The sequence below is a fragment of the Xenopus laevis genome, chromosome 3L, assembly GCF_017654675.1.
Source record: "Xenopus laevis strain J_2021 chromosome 3L, Xenopus_laevis_v10.1, whole genome shotgun sequence".
In the NCBI taxonomy this organism is placed as follows: domain Eukaryota; kingdom Metazoa; phylum Chordata; class Amphibia; order Anura; family Pipidae; genus Xenopus; species Xenopus laevis.
In genome coordinates this window covers 144,463,933-144,487,121 of record NC_054375.1, presented here as the reverse complement: position 1 = coordinate 144,487,121, position 23,189 = coordinate 144,463,933, and the positions used below count along the sequence as shown (strand labels likewise).

Below are 23,189 nucleotides of genomic sequence, written 5' to 3'. Positions count from 1 at the left end.
GTGAAATTGATCCTCTGAGAATTCGCCAATTGAAGAGAGGGACCCTCAATAGTGACCCTGTTGCCATGACAATTAGAGCACACAACCAGGATAAGCTACCCTCTGGGTACATTGCTCTGATGGAGAGAGTTTGGCGAGAGGAGGCGGATGCCTATGTGAGGGTCAGACGAAGTCCCACTACAGGGCATACAGAGAAATCCCCTGCTGATGCTAAACTGTTGAAGAAAAAGAAGAAGCTTCGCAAAGAGTTGGAGGAGTTAAAAGCTCAACTGTCTGAGAGAGCCAGACCACCCCAGCTGAGGCTAAGAAAGTTCTTAAGTGTTACCAGTGTGGCAAGCTTGGCCACATCTAGCCAAACTGTCCAGTTCCTGATGAAGGTGAAACTCAATCTGCACTGTGTAAAGTACGCCACAGGCGTAGAAATTTCTATGGAAGATGTTACAAGTGCCAAGTGATGGGTCATCAGGCCCAGAATTGTAAGACTTACAAAAATTTTACAGTACAGATTTCTTATTATGAGCCTTCCATCTGTGAGAGTGACTCCCCTGAAGAGGATAAGGTGTTGAGTCGAGAGAAGACTACTGTGGAGAACCCTATTGGCATGAAGGTGGTCCCTGAAACCTCTGATACCCCCGATAGATCTAAAGGACTGGGTCTGGGTAAGCGCAGGTCTTCAGGTAGTAGTGTAGACAGTAGTGATACCAACATTATTGACTGTTACTGTTCAGGCATGCCAGGGCGTACGGCAAGCGAGGTCATTGCCGGTTTGTCCAAGGGGAGAATATAGGGGACAGGAAGAATCCTTCCCCTGTTTGTCTTCCAGTGACATCATCCAGCCCAGTTGCATGCTGGATAGTGACCCGATTGGCTGGGAACCCCAGTGCATCCTGGGGAAAGGGGGTGTGCCTGACTTTGGAGCCAAAAGCACGGGGTCTCCCAGGGAAAGAGCAGAGAGAGCCGGCGTGAGTAGCTGTAAGACTGTGAGGTGCAGAGAAGAAGCTGCTGAATCTGGGGAGATTGAGCCCAGCCTGTCCCCTGCCAAGTTGCTGCAAACTCAGAAGGAGAAAGGTGCCACTAGTGAGATTGTTTCTGCTGCAGAGCTGTGTGTGATCTCCAGTGTGAAGTCCTCTGTGGGGCCCCACAGTGAAGAAGGTGTTAACCCTTTACCTGCTGAGAGAGAGCTGCTGCTGATTTCAAAAGGGAGAGGTACTTTTGGGGAATAAGGTAGCGCTACCTGGGGAGTAAGAGCTCTGGGGAAGGGACAATCATTTGAACTGTGTGATTATTAACCCCTTCAGGAGGATTGGGACTGTGATATCTACCAAGGACTGTGATATTTACTAAGGACTGTGTGAAGCAACAGTTAAGCACCTAATAGTGGTTTAGGGAGTGTCCCACGTATCCCCAGTGTAGGAGTGTAGAGTGTATTAGTTGCCCAAGTGTTTACTTTTGTTTATATAAAGTTTATATTGGTTCAAATTGCAAACTGTGTGTTTTATTATTCCTAGTGTAACCCCCTGAGGTGTCTTCCTCAGTGTTCACTAGGTGGAGGCACTGCGCTGTAATTCCCAGTTCCCAGTACTTTTCATATGCAAAAGGGACTCAGGGCCCCTGGATTGCCAAGGGTAAGTGGTGATTTAAAGAGACAGTAACCAAATTAGTGTTACAACTGTATGCTGAAGTGTTTATGATGAGTTCTATAAAGCAATCAAGTTACACAACAAGAAGTTGGTGTGTCTGTCCTCACTAGCAGAGAAGCTGCACATGCAGTTTAGAGCAGCTCTCTGCTAACAGTCAGGAAGTGTGGGCAGGACCAGTAACATCAAAAAAATCAAAAAAAAGGAAAACCCAAAGAGTGTATACTGCACCCCATTGTAAATGGATCCTTATATGTAAATGTATCTGCCTTAATCTACATTTGAATGCACACAACCCTGTTACTGCTAATGCATCTTTTTGAATAAAAGATTGGTATACCCTGAATTTTCATGAGGGAAAAGGTATAGCATGAAATATTAGAAACACTTTCCACCATGAGCAGCTTTCATATAAGCAATGCAATGATTAGAGCAGGTGGGTGGAACTTTCAGATTTTGCTTCCTATTTTTCTCACTTTTTTAAAAATAAATGTAACCCTATTTTAGCCTGGAAATGCTGTACTGGATCTAGAAAACATTATTGAGGGTATTGGTAGGGATGTAGCGAACCGCCGAGTATGTGTTCGCGAACGCCGGCAAAAAATGCGAACAGTTCGCGAACAGTTCGCGAACTTCGAACATCCGAAAATCGTTCGATTCGAACGATCGAAGGATTTTAATCGTTCGAATCGAACGATCGAAGCCATTCGATCGAATGATTTCATTCAATCCAATGGCTTAGATCGTTCGATTCGAACGAAAATCGTTCGATTTTAGCGATCGAATGGTCGAATGGTCGAACGATTTTGACGCGAACGCCTATTGGCGAACGTCGCGCGACGTTCGCGAACTTGCGGCGGACGCGAACAGTCGAAGTTCGCGCGAACTAGTTCGCAGCAGAACAGTTCGCTACATCCCTAGGTATTGGTCACATTGAACCCTTTCTCTCAGCTAGACCCTCAGATTAGGCTTCTGGACACCAGAAGTTCTTGAGTAATTAGTAAAATATTTATTTAGCAAACACAGAAAGTAATCACAGATTCCACAATTCAGGGGTACTCTTTTTTTTTTTTACAATATTTTGTGTGAAGTGCATTGCTAATATAGGGAATTAGTGCAAAACCATTGCACTTATCCCTGTAAGAGATCAAGCACAGAGCCTGTGCCTGTGTGCTGTAATCTGTTACCTAGCAACCAGCTGTTCAGTGATCTCAGTGCAGCAGGAAGTGACACAGTAGTTAGTGAGTGGCTGGCAGGAAGAGGAAGTTGCAGATGCTGGCAGAAGAGAAAAGCCTGGCAGAAAGAACCACATGGTGGACAGAGAGAAAGACCAGAGAGCTGCCGTTTGGCCCAGAGAGCTGAGAGGCTCTACCAAAAGCATTCATTTGGATTGGGCTGGCACAGGGAAGCCAGATACTGTGCCTGGAAGACAGAGAGTGTGAAAGGAATCCAGACTGGGGATGCAGCCAGCAGAAGATTCCTATCTGACAATCCAAAGAGGCTGGTAATTGCAGTGTATGTCTGAATGTGCTGGACTCGCCTGAAGAGAAATATGTAAAGCATCCAAATAGGATTTGGAGTGAGTATCCTGTTTAAAGGGACAGTACAATGATCAATATTAGCCCATAGTGAAATCAGGCACCATATGTTATTAATCATGGTATATATTATGCAGATGAGTTTCAAAAATGCTACATGATCCTTTAAAGAACCCGTAACATCAAAAAAATTTAAAAAACAATTTGTTAGTATACATCGAAAAATAAACACCACTACAAATTTAACTTTAAAATCACAAAGCCGTTATTAAGAAATAACTTACTGAAACTCCACTTCCAGGAGGAAACGGCTCCCAGTAGCAGCAGTTCCAGCCACACTTCCAGCACCCAGTCACCTCTCCAGCCTGAACCCTCCTCCCGCTATAGCCTTGCAGCCCAGAGACCAGGGGAGGACCACCACATCCACACTCAGGGGAGGGGGGCACAGTTCCAACCACACTTCCAGTGCCGCATTAGCTGTGCAAGAGACTGGGGGAAATCTCTTGAGTGCAAATCCAAGAAAATGGCTCCCAGCAGCGGCCAGCACCATGGCAGAGACAGCCATTGAGCAAAATAAGTGCTCTCCGCCCCCCCCCCACAGGTCACAGACCCCCAGTCAGCCGGGACCTCCATCCACCCCGGGTGCGGCAGGAGACAAGGGGCATACTAACGAATTTTTTTAAAACATTTTTTGATGTTACTGGTCCTTTAAGATATGAGAAGTGATTTCTGCTTTGAGTATAATACAGTTGTATATGCAATAAAGTAGATACAAATATAATGTGTAACTGGTACGTACAGCATCATATCTACAGTGTGCTGGGCCTTCTGCAAAAAAATCTTCGTAGAGCCTGGTGCACTGCACTACCCACCCACCCGTGTGCACCACCCTCTCCCTGCCACTTCCCTCCCAGCACTGGAGCAGCTGTTCCCTGGGATCTGCGGGGTCGGCTTCCTCTATGATTGCGCCATATATCATGATACATATATCATAAGTCATGTGCTTGTAAATTACATAGATAATTCATTTAGATCATTTTGTATCTATTATAGATAGAGATGAATGCAGTGAGCCTCCTGCACCCTGTGGTAATAACAGTATTTGTACTAATATTCCTGATCGAATTCATTAGAAATAAACAGGCTGGGAATTGTGGCGAGGCCACAAAGACCCAGGCCTAGGGTGGCAAAAAATTAGGGGCAACATGCTGCCCAGCCGCTTTATGGGAAGCCGTGCTTCCCCAGTTCATTGGCGCTTACGTGTATGCGAGCACGCGTGTGCTCGTGGCAGGGGATAGAGCAGGTGCCCGCCAAAAAATCCAGCCCTGGAAATACAGGGTAATTTGTTAAAGAGGATTAAGAGGCTAAATTACTTGCTCATTAACTTTCTGAATACCTCTTGTCTGCCCTGTGCACAGTACAATAACCAGCTTTCCTTTATAATGGCCAATGAAGACTCAGTCATAGTTTTCTCTGGATTAAACAAAGCTGATAAACAGAATACGTTTCTTAGTTCTGCCTTTGTACTCCAGAGTAGGAATGAGCCAATTGCTTTCATGGCCAAGTTGCAACCAATCTTATAGGGGCTTAATATTTTATTTTGTTTTATTTGCTCTCTATGCAGCTGCCAAAAAAATTGCATCAAAGACAAAGCCTAGGTTACTTATATCTTAAGACTTTTTATCGCTCATTTTGTAAATGCCTATTTCTACACTTAACTAAAGAATGCAAAGAAAGAAGGGCCTGGTTGCTTATGTTGGATATTTTAAAGAACAGTTGTCTGAAGGTCAATTATATGATTCCCTATGATTAATATTAATTGGGTGGTCATTGAATGCCAGAAGCATTGGTATACTCTGTTGCTAAAGATAAATGTATATAGCATTTATTTTCAGCTCACAACCCTCTACCCATTAGTTGTATTGTTTCATGCTGACTCACCCCCAGATATATCGCAGGGCAAAAGTTTGACCTAGATCAATAACCCACAACAACTAATAAGATGTTTGCTTATAAACAGGTGACTAGTGAATGCTTCTTGCTGATTCGTGGCTGTAGGTGACCTAACCTGTAGCAAAGTTTCCATCTTTTCTTACATAATCCCATTATTAAATATTTACTCATCATTTATAGAGACTCAAGTCAGCTGATCTTTTACTACTGTCATAAACATTCCCAAATATTAGATTTGCGTGTCTTGTCCATCACCATCATTATGTACTGCCATTTGTCTCATTAATTCATTAATTCACTCTTGGTAAGTTGCTCACTGCAAGTCCTTACATAAGAAAACATTCTACGTTTTTACCATGTATTAATTTTATTTTTCTTTCTCTAGTTTCATGTCACATGTCTTTGCAAGAGCAAAACAAAACTCAGAGTTTTTGTAAACAAAAGGTGTGTAATTACTGTGATTAAAAAGTTTATATGCAAAGAAAAATGTAAATATTCAATGTATGTTTTTGTTTTTCTCTGTACAAGAATAATGGAATTTTCCAACCTCAGGTACAAGATTTCTGTGCTCAACAGCCACCTGAATCTTGTCAAAGAATGTCCCCTCTCCCCATATGGGACCAGCTGGGATATCAGTAGGATTAACACCTTGATCTCCTTGAGTAGTAAAACCATATACAGTCATATGATGTTCTCCAATAAACGTATTCAGCCTCCAAATAGCACCTTTGGTGTGACTTTAAAGGATATTTTGTTGGATTTTAATCAGGAATATCAGAAGGTTGGTAGTTTGAAATAACTTGTTCCTCACAAATTCAGAAGGTTGAATCTGCAGAAACTGAGTTTTAATAACTACTAATCTATGCGGCACATTTACTTAGCTTGAGTGAAGGAATAGAATAAAAAATACTTCGAATTTCAAAGTATTTTTTTGGCTACTTCGACCATCGAATTGGCTACTTCGTTTACTGACTACGAGTTCGACTTCAAATCGAACGATTCGAGCTAAAAATCGTTCGACTATTCGACCATTCGATAGTCTAAGTACCGTCTCTTTAAGAAAAACATCGACCACCAACTTCGCCACCTAAAACCTACCGAGCATCAATGTTAGCCTATGGGGAAGGTCCCTATAGGCTTTCTAGCCAATTTCTGATCGAAGGAAAATCGTTCGATCGATGGATGAAAATGATTATTCCTTCAAACGAATAGCGCTAAATCCTTTGACTTCGATATTCGAAGTCGAAGGATTTAACTTTGACGGTCGAATATCGAGGGTTAATTAACCCTCGATATTCGACCCTAAGTAAATGTGCCCCTATGTGTTTTGAATAAAAGTACAGTGAGGAGGTGATTTATCAATGCTGAAATACATTTTTTGCCATGATTTGAATTTCTTTTGCAAAAAAACTCACAGATTTGTATTATATTTCCAGAAACTCGAATGTTTGATATTTAAGCACAAAAAATGGAAAAAAATTCAAATGTAAAACTTCTGCATCTTAAAGCTTTCTGATTCATATAGAAGTCAATGAGAGTTGTCTTATGCAAAATTAACTTTTACGAGTTTGCCAACAAATTAGACATATTCGAAGTTTTTTTGGATTTTTTAATAATTAAACTAACATTCAAATTTTTTTTACATTTTTTTTAAATCTTTTTAAATTGTGAGTTTACTTGAAGTAGAAAACCCCTTCGAAAACCTCACAAATTCGATTTTTGATAATTAAGCCCAATCAGCAGTTCATATCCAACAATACTAATAAAGACCCTGTAGTCCAGTTCTAGACACCTCCCAACCCAACTAAATCCTTTGAGAAGATGATCTGTTATTCATAAAGTATATACAGGGAAATTGCTCATTAGTCAGGTCCCTAACCATCATACATCAATACCCATGGGGATATTACCCTCAAGTTGCTTACTTAATGCAAGATCTTAAAGGATAGGATGTGTCAAATCTAAATACTGACAGACAAAAGTGAAATGTCAAGACAGGAGAACTCCAATATGTATTTATTTAATTGTTAAAAAAGTTCTCACAACTGCAGATGGAGAAAAAAAGACTGGAAGTCCCTGGTTACAGTGTTAGTGCTAGAGCTTATCCAAATAATGTTTCCCAGAGCTATGAAAATATGACTTACAAACCAAAACTGCGTGTGCTGGTATATTTGTTTTGTGTTGCAACCCCGAGCATCTTGTAAGAATTATAGAGCATATTTATAAAAGTGTTAAAGTTTACTGTGCTGACATACTTTGAAGGCTGCTATCAACGTTGCCAAAGCCTATTTATAAGACTTCAAAAAGTTTCTACTGTGGTCAAAGCAATGTCAAAATAGTTGTCCAAGTAATAAAGAATATGTTATACAACAAGTAAAATGTAACTGAAGTTATTTCAAAAGCATTTCAACAAAATTGTCAATGGCCAGTGAATATGGATTGGGACAATTTACTGATATAGGTCCTCTATTACACCAGTGAAAAATATTGCATTTAATATAGTGAATTAAACATTTCTATTACATCTGGCATGTAATGAAAATATGCAAAACTAGAAATATAGACAATATATTCAAACTTAAAAAAATGGCCGCTTAAAAAAATGTGTGATCTTTGCACTTTTTTTGTTGTTGCTTTATTATTCCATACAGTTGAGCAGTTTGCACAACTGAAATATACAAATCCATATATATATATATATATATATATATATATATATATATATATATATATATATATATATATGTGTGTGTTATGCGCAATTAATATGATAAATATATTAACGTTTTCTTATAATGTGTGTATAACATAATAAACATTGTTTTTATATATTTTAGGATCCCAGCTGTATTCTTCAGAGGTTCATTCAGCTTCTGGCATTTTTTTGCCTGCCCAGATTAGATATAGAGGTAAGGGATTTGGTTAAGAAATTTGGTTTGGAGAGAGATGGTTAAAATGTTTAAGGAAATTAAAAAAACAATAGTATGAATAAAGTAATTTATTCTCTGCTCTTCTATATCTACCTACAGAACATCACAATTTCTGCCTCTAGGATTCTCAGCGACACTTTTTGGTCTAATCTCAGCTCTTCTGAAGTCAGTACTGTGGTAAATGTGTTCCTAGAGATTGTGGAATTATCAATACTTACTTCATTTACTAAAAATCCCAGCAATCAGCATTTTAGCACCTCTGAAATGGGTAAGAACCTATACAACTAAGTAGCAGAACATGCAGTAGAAACCCTAACTCCCAAAATAGAACTGTGGGGACTTTTGGGGTTGGCTGCAGATGAGTAAGACTTACTTTATTTTCATATCCTTGATGTGAGTTAATATCATATGATATAGAATAAAGGCAGTGGGGGCTAGAAAACCTGTGGTCTAATACAGTGACTCATTTCCAAAATAATAACGCCTTTTCACTAATCATTGCATTCTCTTTTATGCAGTGTGAAAGTTTTTGTCATTGCTATTGAATGGTGTTCTTTATAAGGCTTCATTCTGTAGATCATAGTATCCGTCATAAACATCTGTATCTCATGTTGGTGTTTTATAAATTCATGATAATAATAATATGTCCACCCAAAGTTTTATACTATTTTCTTTACAGATGTTGCTACCAAGGTATCTCCAGAAATCTGTTCTTTCCTAACCATAAACATGGGACTTAACAGCATGAAAGTCTCATGTGACCTCCTTCCTACACCTAAAGGTCAGAGGGATTAAACATATGTGGTGATGCCATATGATATGAACAACTTCATAATTTAGCATTGCAGCAACTTTTCTCTCTTTCTTCAGATGGAGCCATCTTCATTTCATATAAGAACCTTCACTCCAGATTAAGTGGGAGTTTTCTCAAGTTATCGGAGGGCCCAGAGGATAATAACACTGCTGTAGTTAATTCACAGGTGGTCAGTGGAAGCATCACAAGCCAATTCAGGGAAAGACTTAAATCTCCAGTGACCTTCTACCTGAAAAATCTGCAGGTCAGTAGTAGAACCTTCTGTCAGAAACTGAGGACTACTAAAAACATTGTCATAGGGTCACTCATCTGGATGATGTCCTAACTGACACTTTTATAAAGAACTACAGTGATATATCTCCAACAATAACTCAATAGTGCAATGTTTCTAAAATGGCAGTTCTTTCTTCTTCTTCCAGTAGGGTTTTTTCTGAGAATATATTTCTTGAAGTCTTTCTGTATGCCATAATGTCAGTAACATTTGTACAAGGAATGTCTGAAAAAAATACCTTGGTATTATGTGGTATGTTATATGTTATATGTGGTATAATTCAGGACTACTGTGAATCCCTCCATAGTCCAAGTACTCCATGCCCCTAAAGGTTGTTTAGTTAACTTTATCATTAGACAAAGTAGAGGACAATAATGGCCACTGTATCAACCACATACTCTCTGGCCTGTAACTTTATATGATTGCAAGTTTAGGTGTATAGTACAACGTGTGTGTGTGTGTGTAACAGTAACAATAACTTTGATAAGTTTTTCTTTAAGGTTCCAGACTCCTCCCAGGTATCCTTGTGTGTATTTTGGGATCATAAGCTGAGTGGATGGTCACAGAGAGGCTGTAACATCACATTTGCCAATATCTCCCACACTGTCTGCTCCTGTGATCATCTCTCCACCTTTGCTGTCATCATGGCTCCCTGTGATGTAAAGGTAACTTCATTTCACAGATTGTGTCTCACATTGTGGAAGCAGAACCATAGATCACATGTCCTAATAACAGCAACCATACAAACAATGAGGCAACCAACCATCCTGTGCTACTAGGCATTGCCTTGATGATGGAATAAAGGTCCACTAATACTTAAAAACCCACACCAAATGGTGCCAGTTAATAGAAGAACTCCACACGAGTATGAAGAGCTTCGACCTGTAGATAACCCTTTTGCTGGGTAGGGTGCTCAAACAGTGAGAGGATCACCTGCCTGTGATCCAGAACATATGTAGGAAACCAGGTACACTGTAGCACACCAGACGTGGAGATTTAGTGCATCAACATTTCTTTATTGGCCCCAGAAGAAAGAAAGCAGTTTTCTTCCTGAGCACTGCAATATCAACAGTGAGACCATTGCAAATGTTTGGGCCTGGGGAAGATCTTACATAAAGTTAGATTTACTAAATTGTACTAATATGTAGTTTGGTTAATCATTTACTAATGAAATCTGACACGTGCTGGATGGGGGTTGTTAGGAAATAATTCAAATAATTCATATAATTGCATATTTATAATGCGCCTGGCAGTGGCAGCTTAAATCCCAACAACACTAACCTTCTCTCCCATTTCCTTGAGTAATAAACCAACCATATGTGATATCTTCGTTGAAAAGGCTGAAGATTATTCATTAAATTAAATAGATGACGATCAACCTAAACCAAAACAGTTGAGTGTAGGTCAATGTACAGTCACATTTGTATAATATTTAACTATTAACTTTCTTAACATTTGATAGATGCTGAAGGCTGCAAAGAATTGTACCCAAGAGTGAGGGGCCCGTATGGTGTCCTTCCTAGTCGCACCTTTCATCCATAACTCACAACCCTTACACTGAGTCCCTTCCATCACTTTGGGCCCAGGCCTAAACCATGTTCTTCCCTAAACTTGATGCCACTATCACGAGCTCCCTCCCAATGTGACACTACACTAACACCTCCCCCCACACCGCTACCCCCCTTGTTCTGGGGAGTAGCTGTTCAAGGAAAAAGAGAATACGTGTATCCTCATGTCCCCTCATGTCTCCACTCATCCCAATAGCAACCCAGGAACTACAACACCTATAATCCCTAACCCCCTCTTCTGATTCCGTCATTCCTTGCCCTAACATATTCCACCGTAATAGAAGGGTATATACTCCCCGCATACAAATGACATACAAACACTAACAATACAAAAGGGAAAGGGCCCTACCTGATTGAAGCAGTAGTTCAAGAACAATTATGGTGCTATGGCAACTCAAAAATAATGTCACACAAAAAATTATTGTTGTAAGCTTCTCATATAGTCAGAAGGCTTTGGTTATCAAAAATGTTTTATATTATATTTAGGACATACAGATAGTTTTTGTATAAGTCAAGAGTGTGCTGCTTGTTAGAACTTACAATCTAAATGTTCATGGAGATATTAGACACAAGTTGTGGGGAAGATCATTAGATAAGAAAGTGAGAGGTGTGGCATTGAGCATTGCATCTAGCATGTGGCACTAGCCGACATCCATTTCATTCATGAATGATATCTAACAATGTTTTTACAGTCAAGTATTTGTGTAATTGTGGAGGATAACTTGCAAATGAAAATCAATTTTTCCCGTTCATTTTCAACGAGTCTCTAAAATCTAGAAAAAAATGAATTGCTTGAATGTTGAAGAAACACCTCTCATTGAATTCTATAGAACTGGTTTTAGTTGCATAATTCTTTCCTTCAAATTTTCACATTTGTTTTGTGTAAAGAATCTCAAATATTCAAATTCCAAGAACTTTCTAAGTTAAAAACATAAATTTGCCAAATCGTGTATGCTAAAGGAACGCAAGGCTAGATGAGGTTAAGAAATGTGAAATGTGTTTGAAACAAGGCAGAGACACTTAAATGGAAGTGCTAAGAGCGCATTTTGGCACAAGTAACTTTAAAGGGATACTGTCATGGGAAAAAACATTTTTTTTCAAAATGAATCAGGTAATAGTGCTGCTCCAGTAGAATTCTGCACTGAAATCCATTTCTCAAAAGAGCAAACAGATTTTTTTATATTCAATTTTGAGATCTGACATGGGGCTAGACATTTTGTCAATTTCCCAGCTGCCCCTGGTCATGTGACTTGTGCCTGCACTTTAGGAGAGAAATGCTTTCTGGCAGGCTGCTGTTTTTCCTTCTCAATGTAACTGAATGTGTCTCAGTGGGACATGGGTTTTTACTATTGAGTGCTGTTCTTAGATCTACCAGGCAGCTGTTATCTTGTGTTAGGGAGCTGCTATCTGGTTACCTTCCCATTGTTCTTTTGTTTGGCTGCTAGGGGGGAAAAAGGGAGGGGGTGATATCACTCCAACTTGCAGTACAGCAGTAAAGTGTGACTGAAGTTTATCAGAGCACAAGTCACATGACTTGGGGCAGCTGGGAAATTGACAAAATGTCTAGCCCCATGCCACTTCTTTAAACAATAACATAATTGAATGTCATTTTATATTCGTCATTGTTTTTTTTCTCTTGAACAGGAAAATCATGGACTTCTTGTTGTCTCCCGCATTGGTCTCAGTGTATCTCTTCTCTGCTTGTTTCTGTCTCTTCTCACGTTTGTCCTGTGCCGTTCCCTGAGGAGCGCTCACACCTCCATGTTGATAGCACTGTGCGGATGCCTCTTTCTGGGACAACTGATCATATTGTTTGGCCTACATCAAACCCAGTTTATAGTAAGTGACTAAACCTCATTCTTTCATCACAAGTTCCATGAAAGACATAGAGAAATGTAGATTCTTTCATTAGGCAAAATGTTACTTTAGGTTTCAAACCCTTTTGTGGGATATATACACCTGTCCTTTGTATTTTACTTCTGCAGCAAATGTCTAGTCTAGTTATCTGAACCGTGTGGTTGATGACTAATGTATTTAGATAGCTACAGATTAGGTTGAAATACCCTTCATCAAATTCAACCTGGTCTTCAAGAGACTTTCCCCTTGACTTCTAGTTAATCCAACGGAGGTCAAATAATATAGACATCTGAAGCTGTCTCCAGTTTGTGAGTTAGCAAGTAAATAGCTCCTATAAGTACCATCCTCTACTGCTTCTGTTCCCACCTCAGACCAGGCGTCAGCAATTCTGTAATAAAATGTTATTATAAAGCCTCTCTGCAATTTACATTCTAATTTGGTCTGTCATTGGAACTGCTTAGACTCTTAGGGGCTAACTTAAGATTGCTTGTACCTTTTGGCACAATCAATATTAAAGAGTTGTTCACCTTTAAGTTACTTTTTAGTATGTTATAGAATGGCCAATTCTAAGCAACTTTTCAATTGGTTGCACAACCCTGCATTGTGTATTTTTTATAATTTTTTTAAAATTATTTACCTTCTTCTTCTGACTATTTCCAGCTTTCAAATGGAGGTCACTCTTTTAGCCTACAATGTATTGTAATTGCTACTTTTTATTACTCATCTTTCTATTCAGGCCTCTCCTATTCATATTCCAGTCTCTTAATCAAAGCAATGCATGGTTGCTAAGGTCATTTGGACCCTAGTTATCAGATAAAAACTTAAATAACTCAAAAACTACAAATAATAAAAAATCTAAATCAATTGCAAATTGTCTCCGAATATCACTCTCTGAGGTTGAATTTCTAATTCAAGTTTTTTTTAATTCGAATATACTCACTATTCGACTGAGAGGTTATTTAAGTAAAAATTTAAATGTCTAATATTCGATCATATGGTTCCGACCTGAAAATTCTAATTGTATTTGATTCTTATTTGATTCTTATGAATCGAGTTCTTCTCCAAAAAAAAAAAAAACTTGAATGTCAGGAAGGCAATTAACATCGGACCTCTGCTACTGACTTATATATGAACTCGGCAAGTTAAGTCAAAGTTGAACAACCCCTTTAAAGGAAACCCCTAAAAGCCTGTACGGGTAAATTGACAAAGATTGTCAAGTTTTTTTCAGCAAAAAACCCCATGTGATTAATAAACTCATGCAGGGTTTTCTTTAAGATTGGTAATGCCGATAGGCACAAGCAATCTTAATTTGGCCCTACTTCTGCTGTATCCAACCCTGTTTAACCCTCAGGAACTGTATTGTTCATGATGAAAAGATTTTCTCCTCAACTATGATTTATGATACTTATAGTTTGGGGTACATCACTCCTTATAATGCAAAATGAGTAATTCTGGACAACTTGAGTGTGTTTAGAGTCCCACGTGCCATGCCATGCATTTGTGAATTCATTTAACTATGAGATTTTTGACTGCGTATCTGAGCAGACACAGGGACACCAATGTTCATCTTATTTATTGCAGCTGTAAGAATGCCTTTTTTCAGTGACTGGTGCAAAAACATTTGATTGTAAGATGAAGTCTGCTCCATCCAGAACAGTAACCTTTTCTATAGTGCATTCAATATTTGGTTTGGCTATCTTTGTATCTATTTTCACAGATACTCTGCTCTATCATTGCTGGTTGTCTCCACTACATTCTCCTTTGTGCTTTCTGCTGGATGACTCTGGAGAGTGTTCTCCTCTTCCTCACTGTGAGAAACCTGAATGCAATGAACTACTTGACATCCCAACGTTCTCACTTCCCAACTGCCTGTTTCATTGGGTTTGGGGTTCCTGCAGTTATAGTTGCCATCTCAGCTGGAGTTCGTTCTGAAGGATATGGCACAAGGAAAGAGTAAGTACTATGAAAGGAATATGTTGTTATTACCATGATACTTAACCTAGTCGCATGCAATTTTTTAAAAACCCGATCGTAGTTACTAATTACAGTGACTTAGTACTGTAGGCAAACCTACAAGTCGCCACCTGCCACCAGGATAAATTGTGGGTTATTTGCAGTATGGTGATTAGTAACCGCGACTCGTTTCAACAGTTGCAGTGACGAATTGCCACATGTATCTTCACCCTAATTCCTGGCTATGGACAGCTGGAAAAGGTGAATTAAACTGGCCCGGACTGGCAATCTGTGGGTTCTGGCAAATGCCAGAGAGACTGCTGTATGGTTCCATAGAAAGTTACAATAGAGTGGGCTGGTTGGGGGCTGTTTGGGCTGGTAGGGGGCTGTTTGGGCCTCTGCGTACTTGGAATGGCAGGGCCTATTTTGACTCCCAGTCCAGTCCTACTAAATAATGATGGTACATACATTTTTTTTCCCAAGGCCATTAGATTTTTAACCAATAAGCAGCATTGGTCTAGAGATTCCATGGGGGGTGTAACATTTTCCCCCTTCTTCAGTAAATCTAGATTTAATATACTCCTATTTGTAAAGGAAATGAATATATCTAAACATTGCAGGTCTCTATATAATTATATCACATAAGACAGCCCATATATAAAACACTGCTTTATATAAATAATGCTTTTTCATGAAAACTATATTGTCATTGGCCTTGGAAAATTCAATGTTGAAAAGCTGCCAAAGAAATTAACAGAATGGTAAAGAAGGGATATATTACCATCAACCACATCTGTAGATAATCTAATGCAACACCAAAAAGTCAACTATTTTTGTGAAAGCTCTCAGGAGAGCCAAGGTATGATGTCTAACGAGTTCTTCTGCTTTCAAAACAAAATGAAGAGGTCCAAAATGCTTTATTGACCTAATAGAATGTCATTTTTTTTGCTTTTCTCTTCTTTGTCTTTCCAGTGTTGAAATAGGGGTCCCTAACCCTGGCAGCCAAAAACTATTGCTCTCTGAGGCTACAATTTTATTGTTACGTCTTGTGATTTTCTATTCTCCTATTCCTATTACAGTCTCCTATTAAAATACCTGCCTGGTTGCTAGGGTCAATTTCAAACTGGAGAGCTGCCGAACTTAAAAATAAATAATTCAACAACCACAAAAAAATACAAAATGAATGGTCTCCAAATATCAGAATATCTACATCATGTTAAATTTAATTTAAAAGTGAACTACCCCATCCAGTTTGTAGCTCTTAAGCTTGTAAGATGTAGGTAGGACCCTAATAAGGACAGACAGCAGTAGATGTCAATGAACATGTATGTGATGTTGTGTAATCTTTATACACTGAGAATAATGTGATTCTATGCTTCTTTCCTCGCAGTTGTTGGCTCAATCTAAGTCTCATCTGGAGTTTCCTTGGTCCAGTTTGTGTATTCATCACTGTGAGTTCCCATATTTCTTTTTCATTCCTTTACTTTTTATTAACAACAAATTATCCACCTACTGGTTCTTTTAAACGATACAATTATTTAACCAGTATATACGAAGATTAGATGTGTTTGAGCTCACCGCTGTATACAGTGAGCCCGGGTCCATATGCCCCAGACCTTCAACAAGGGGAGCAAAACACCAAAAAACTTCAAAAGAGGATGGCACAAGCCAGGACCCGCGAAGTAGTAAAGCCAGAGTCAGATTGTAAAAGGGTTAAAAAGGCTTACATTTTATTTTCCATAATTAAGAATCTGTAAGACGCGTCGGGAGATCTCCTCGGCTACTTACCTCATCGACTGCGCGCACTTCCGCCTTCCTCTGCAAGTAACGCTGGTGTCCAGCGCCGAGTGTCTTGACGCATGTTTCAAGTCGCAGGCATCATGACGTCATCAGGATGCGTCAAATTTGAATGTTTGGTGCCAAAGACTGCTTAAAAGGCCAGTTCACCATTTTGCTAATGCCCAAGCTGGTTCCAGTTTTTCTGATCCTGCCGAAGCGTTATTTACTATTTAATTCCTGTTTTTTTACTTTTTGCCTGACTCTTGACCGTTTTCTGATGCCTGCCTTCTACTACGTCTTCTCTTCATCCTTGCCTTGCCCTGCTTACGATTATTGTTAGGCACTTCCTTGTTGGATTCTGCAGGAGAAAGCCCGGGGCCCCAAAAGGGTGTCGTGAACACCAGAACCCACAGGGTATTCCTGTGCATCCACAAGAAACAGTCAACGACCAAGGTTCCTGACAACGTGGTCATTACAGAATCAAGGCCTGACGCATTTCGTGTCTACCAAGGACACTAAGTCATAGGCTGTCTATGACTAAGTGTCCTTGGTAGACACGAAACGTGTCAGGCCTTGGTTCTTAATTATGGAAAATAAAATGTAAGCCTTTTTAACCCTTTTACAATCTGACTCCAGCTTTACTACTTTGTGGGTCCAGGCTTGTGCCAGCCTCTTTTGAAGTTTTTTACTGGTTCTTTTACTCCAGTTAAAAGGACTGTGGTACAAAACAGCTCTACTAATCAAATAATAATTTGCAAGTATTATATTGTTCTAAAATGAACATTTTAACCTGCCAGAAACCTTCTTCTATTTTAAATAAACATTTCATTTTATTACATGAAGTATCATTATTCCATCTTGCCATTTTATTTTGAAATGAGCCTTTCCTTCTTCATATACACTGTGATCCTTCTTAAAACAGAGGGCATTTACATGCCTCATATCACACACATGTATTTATTAGATTTCAGCTCATATACTACCCTAGTGTACTGATTATCTCACACAATATAAGCCTTGGACAGGCTTGGTTTTAAAACAGCTTTGACCCAGGGCCCTCTAATTGGACACCACATGTATTTTTCTTACAGCCTTAATTCTGACTGATTTCTCTTCAGCACTCTTTTCCTTTATAATTCAGATAAATACCACACTCCTGATTTTGACATTCTGGCTTCTCCGAGTGCAACTAGCATCTTCACACTCAAAAGTCTCAAGTCTTAAGAACACCCGGTATGTACTGTATGCAAGTACTAAATATAAACTGAGGGAAAAAGTGTTTATAGAGTGTTCCGCGAAACCAAATATTACTGTAAGGCTATAGTTGTTAGGAATATTGCTGGTAATTAAACTGGCAGGAACCTGTGCAGAGTAACTATTGAGTTTTATAAAGAAAAAACGTGCACAGGCCACTACAGGCCGTGCACAGTCAGTTATTGGGCCAAAACCGGTAGATCAGATAATGGGGAACAAGGACAGGAGCAGGACTTACAAGGCAGGGTCACAGGAACAAGGTTGCAGGAACTGGATTAGAAACAGGGTCAGGAACAGATTAGAGGATCCAGAGAAAATCAAGATCTGGACCACGATCAACACAACATAAGGCTAGGAAAAGGCTGAATGGCTAATGATGCAGCAATGGGTTGATGGGGAAGCGAGCTTAAAGAGCATGTAAAGTCAAAAAAATAAAATCCCATTTTTACTTTCTTTAATGAAAAAGAAACCTATCTCCAATATACTTTATTTAAAAAATGTGTACCGTTTTTATTAGAAACCTGACTGTATGCAGTGAAATTCTCCCTTCATTTACTGCTGTGGATAGGAATTGTCAGACGGTCCCTAACTGCTGAGCAGGGAAACAATCATACTTATGAACAGCAGGGGGAGCCCCGCCTTACTTCCCAGCCATGCAGAACTCAAGCAGCTTTGTTTATGACGATCCCTAAGCAGCCCAGACCACACTGAGCATGTGCACAGTCTTAGTCTTGCAAAGATGTTTAACAAAGTTACAAGATCGTGACCCCCTGTAACCAACTTTGAAAGCATAAATTATTTGTTTGATTAGGCTTGTGGTGCAGTAAGTTCATGTTTATATTTAGTATACAAAATTTAGAGTTTACATGCCCTTTAAGTAGCCCTTTAACAAGCTTTTGCTCGCAGCTGGCAGTGTCACAGTATATATTATGTCAGGGTCAGGTTGCTGCTAGACTGGCTCCTGTTGCTCGAGCTGAAGGAGCAATAGCAGGAATATAACAGGTCCCTGGTTCAAAACCAGGGAGTTCCTGACAATAGTAAAGTGGCACTGTTGCTCTCTAACCGTTAGCTTTACCTCTATATTGGCTCCGGATTGGCACACAACGGTGTGGAGGTAGGGTAGGATACATTAACCAGAATTGATTTATTACAACCGACCCACAAAGAATACAAGGCACATTGAGTAGTCAATGCACTTGGTGGTTCCTTTAATACTCCTTGGTGGAGCCAGGAGCTAGGTAGCCTTAAACCTGGCTGGCTCTCCTAGAGACTTGTAACAGAAGCGACTTGTAACAGAAGCTAAGCTAATTAATACTCACTGAAACCTATGCTCAGCTGGGGTTCCACTTCTCCCTTCCCTTTGGGAAGCTGCGGCAAAAATCCCTGAGACAGCATGTATTTTAATCAGTACCAACTAGTGGCCAAGCTCAGGATAAGTAGGGGTCATGCTTTGAACCCAGGAAGGGAAGAATTACTACCTCCAATAACTAAGGGCCCCTTTAGTGACCAAACCTTAGGGGAATGGACATTTATCAGTCTGCTACATTACCTTAATAAGTGTATTCAATTTAAAAATTCAATATAGAATGATGTCTTAACAGTCAGTCTGATCCAAAATCAATATACCTGAATTTTTTTTTAATAATTCTGATTGATAATCTGATCAGCTAAGAAAAAAAATCTTCGGTTTATTGCCGATATTAAGGTGAAAATCCTGGTTTATTTCCTTCTCACTACAGGTTACTGGCCTTCAAGGCCCTGGCTCAGCTCTTCATACTTGGATCTACTTGGGTCCTTGGCTTCTTCCAGTGTGGAACTGGGGCCATTGTGGCATCGTATCTGTTCACCATCTGCAACAGCCTTCAGGGCGCATTCATCTTCCTTGTGCACTGCCTGCTCAATCGCCAGGTCACCAAATCCTTTTTATTTGTTTACTAGTCGCTGTTACTTCAGCCAGGCACTAGTGAGTTTAACTCCAGATTTATTTGGTGCTGAAAGTATTGCTTGTGAGGTTTAAATGATGTGCCAGTTTGACCACAGGCTGGTAGGAGACTCTTTGTTACATTCTTTTGGAGGGGTGTCAGGTAGCTATAGGTTGCGCCATTGACCTTCTTATTACTGGTGTAAATTAACATGCCTGACAATTTATCTGCCATAGACCTATTATCAGTTAACTGTAATGAAAATGGCAATTGGTTTCAAGCAGAATTCAGTTCTCTGCACTTATGAATATGCTTAGTGAATAGGGATGGGCTATTTTGACCCGTTTTGTTTCAAATTCGCCGCCGACGAAATGTCGCAGATGGCCATTAAAGTCTATGCGCGTCCAAAAAAAATATATTTTGACTTGCGTCTTTTTTTTCGATGCATGCCGCCATACAAGTCTATGGGCCTCATTTTTTCGGTGAAACGAGACGAAAAAATTTGTACATCCCTATTAGTGAAATGTAGCCTTATGATGATGTTGCTGAACAAAAACTGAGAATTAGGGTCCCCACTTTGTACCTTTGGGATGGCAATTCACAGTGTGAAAAAAAAAACACTCTGTAGCACTCAGGGATTTATTGATTAATTTGAAAAAAAAAATTCTGGGGTTTTTTTGTGTATCGCAGTGGACCGCTATGGGTCTGTCAAAAGGGATGCAAACTAAAATCTTAGTCAATAACATTCAAAATTGGTCTTTTGTGAACATTTTTTGTGCTAACGAAACATCATTTTGCTGGGGGTGTGACTGCACCAGGGTCCGCACCCCATCAGGCCCACCAGCGGTTTCGCGTGTGCGTGAAACCGCAGTGAAAATTGTCTCTGGAGGGGGGCCTGGCTGCATGGCCTGCACTTGGGGTCCATAGCTTATAGTTACGATACTGCGAAACATATTAAATTCCCCCACTAGTTCAATATCACACACTATTACCAGTTTCATCAGGAGCCAATTAATCGACCTACTGTATGTGTGTTTTTAATGTTGGGGGAAACTGGTGGAGGAAATTCACAAACATGTGTCCCCAAGTCTGTACTTTTGAACATTTAGCACCAGTAGTGGCATATTTTTATTTCTAAATAGTTTTTTTTTTGGTAGGGAAAGTCTTCAAATGGCACTCGTTATATAATTAGACTTGTTCCTTTCTCTTTGCATGTAGGTAAGGGAGGAATATCGTAAATTTTTCCGTCGGCTGCATATTAAGAAGCCAGAGTCAGAGACTGTATCAGGCAGCACTATTCCTATGACCTTGAAATCGGTAAGTCCTGATCCTTCCCCTTATATTCACTGCTCTCATTGCTGCTTCTCTGTTTATTTCATCTTGATATTTCTTTGCAGGCAACTTCTTAGAAGCAATTAAACCAGATATTGATCATCCCTATGAAGAACGAAAGACTTCAGATTAACCTACTAATTGAAGCAAGGATTTGAGGACTGAGCATAAGCTTTACATGGCAAACACCCAGTACTTGAATGTTTAATTTTATTTTGGATTATTGTACATACTCACTGCTGTAATGTTCTTTCTGTGTCAAGCAAAATGACACCTGAATTTTTTTTAAAGGAGAACTAAACCCTTAAAATGAATATGGCTAAAAATGACATATTTTATATAGTGAACTTATTGCACATGGCTAAAGTTTCAGATTGTCAATAGCAGCAATGATCCAGGACTTCAAACTTGTCACATTGGGTCACCATCTTGGAAATTGTCTGTGACACTCACATGCTCAGTGGGCTCTGATTGGCTGTTGAGAAGCTAAGCTTAGGGCTCGTCACTAATTATCCAGCAGAAAATGAGCTTCCCTGGCTGTAATATAAGCTGATGCTACAGGTTTGCTGATTATTAAATTCTGATGCTAATTGCACTGGTTTCTGTGCTGCCATGTAGGGATGGGGGCGAATTTGACCTGTTTAGTTTCGACAAATGTTGCAGACGCCCATTAAAGTCTATAGGCGTCAACATTTTTTGACGTGCGGCGAATTTTTTTTGACTTACTTACAAGTACCGGACCTATTATCCAGAAAATAATGTAAACAATAAATAAATGTAATAGTCTGGTTTTACTTCCAATAAGGATTAATTATATCTTCGTTTGGATTAAGTAAACGGTCCTGTTTTATTATTACAAAGAAAAAGGAAATCAGTGTTAAACATTTGGATTATTTGGATACAATGGTGTCTATGGGAGATGGCCTTTTCCATAATTCAGAGCTTTCTGGATAATGGGTTTCTGGGTACCGGATCCCATATCTGTAATTAAATGACATTTGAAAGACCAATGATAAATATATATCATGGCATATAGTGAGAACAGCACTCAATAGTAAAAATCCAAATCCCACAGCGACTCCTTCAGTTACATTGAGTAGGAGAAACAACAGCCTGTCAGAAAGCAGTTCCATCCTAAAGTGCTGGCTCTTTCTGGAAGCACATGACCAGGCAAAATGACCTGAGATGCACCTACACACCAATATTACAACTAACACTTGTTCAGTTAGGAATGAAATGTTATATGATAGAGTGAATTATTTGCAGTATAAAGGGAGGGAAGGGAGTAAAATGTGTCTTTTTGATGGTCTGTGTGACTCACTCGGTGTCTTGGGAGGCACCACAATCTGAAGGGGAATTCCGAATGCTGGGGTAGAGATAAGTGTTGAGTAATTCAACAAGAGACACTAGGGGCATAGAATGAGATAAATAGGCAGACTGAATAGTGATAGGGGGGGTAGAAAATATAATAGACTGGGACTGATTTGGTTGGGTGCATATATACAGTAGAGAAGCCCGGAGCTGAGGTTATCCATAAGGCATCTCTGGTACTGAAGATAATGTAAAGGTGGGGTGCTCACTAGACTAGTACCCAGGGCTGGTGCATTTTTGCCAGCCAGCCCAGATTGTGAGGTTAGCAGGTATAATAGCAAGGGGATGCCTAACACATTGTTAACTCTTTCATTTTCCTTTAAGCCTGTCATGTTTTCTTCTTCGAGTCACCCTTTAATCCACTGTCTGGTGGCTGGGGTCATGGGACCATAACAAACACATAAACACACCAACTGCTAATGGCCTTAATTTACCATTGTTATCTCACATTAAAATGATTTTTCAACATGAATATCCCTTGTTACTAAAGCTCTACTAACTAGTACAAATGACCATCAAAGTGTATACTTGACCACTTACAATATGTGTCCCTTACAAATGAATATTTAATCTTTTGATCTTTAATTATCATCTTGATCTTGGTAAACTATACTACAATTACGGTTTCATACAGAATATTGCTTTGCATCACTGCCTTTATATGATAGTGAGCTACTATCAGTGCTGGGCCAATCCGGCCGGGCCCCCTAGGCAACCCGACTCATGCACAATCCTGCAAGCACGCACCAGCTATCAAAGGCAAAGGAAGAGCTGCTGGAAGTGGAGGACAAATGCCCCGAACTAGGGGAAGTCAGTGTTTGTCATCCCTTCACTTTTGTGCCCTGGGCATGTTTCTCTTCTGCCTACCACTAGCTTTGCCACTGGCTACCATATTGCTTGGCTGAGATATCCAAATAGCCATCTTCCAAGTATCATAATAGGAAAGTAGTGTTCTTATAACATCCTGATACATGTTATAAGATTCATCTATCAAGAAGGTGCCTTGAGTT

The 23,189-nt window shown here is 39.6% G+C and overlaps 1 protein-coding gene across 2 annotated transcripts; it reads left to right on the top strand.

Moving 5' to 3' along the window:
- Positions 1-2,884: 2,884 nt before the first annotated feature.
- Positions 2,885-21,200, top strand: LOC108710361 (adhesion G protein-coupled receptor E3). Of its 2 annotated transcripts, XM_041587200.1 has the most exons (14): positions 2,885-3,216; positions 5,514-5,572; positions 7,966-8,037; positions 8,158-8,326; positions 8,738-8,839; positions 8,929-9,116; positions 9,644-9,808; positions 12,356-12,550; positions 14,286-14,521; positions 15,912-15,972; positions 17,442-17,533; positions 19,294-19,462; positions 20,695-20,793; positions 20,874-21,200. In XM_041587200.1, exons 2-14 carry the CDS (start codon positions 5,525-5,527, stop codon positions 20,883-20,885), a joined length of 1,608 nt encoding a protein of 535 aa, XP_041443134.1. In that variant the 5' UTR covers positions 2,885-3,216; positions 5,514-5,524; the 3' UTR covers positions 20,886-21,200. The 2 variants fall into 2 exon arrangements, with proteins under 2 accessions (XP_041443134.1, XP_041443135.1); XM_041587201.1 differs by lacking the exon at positions 5,514-5,572.
- The last annotated feature ends 1,989 nt before the right edge of the window (positions 21,201-23,189 follow it).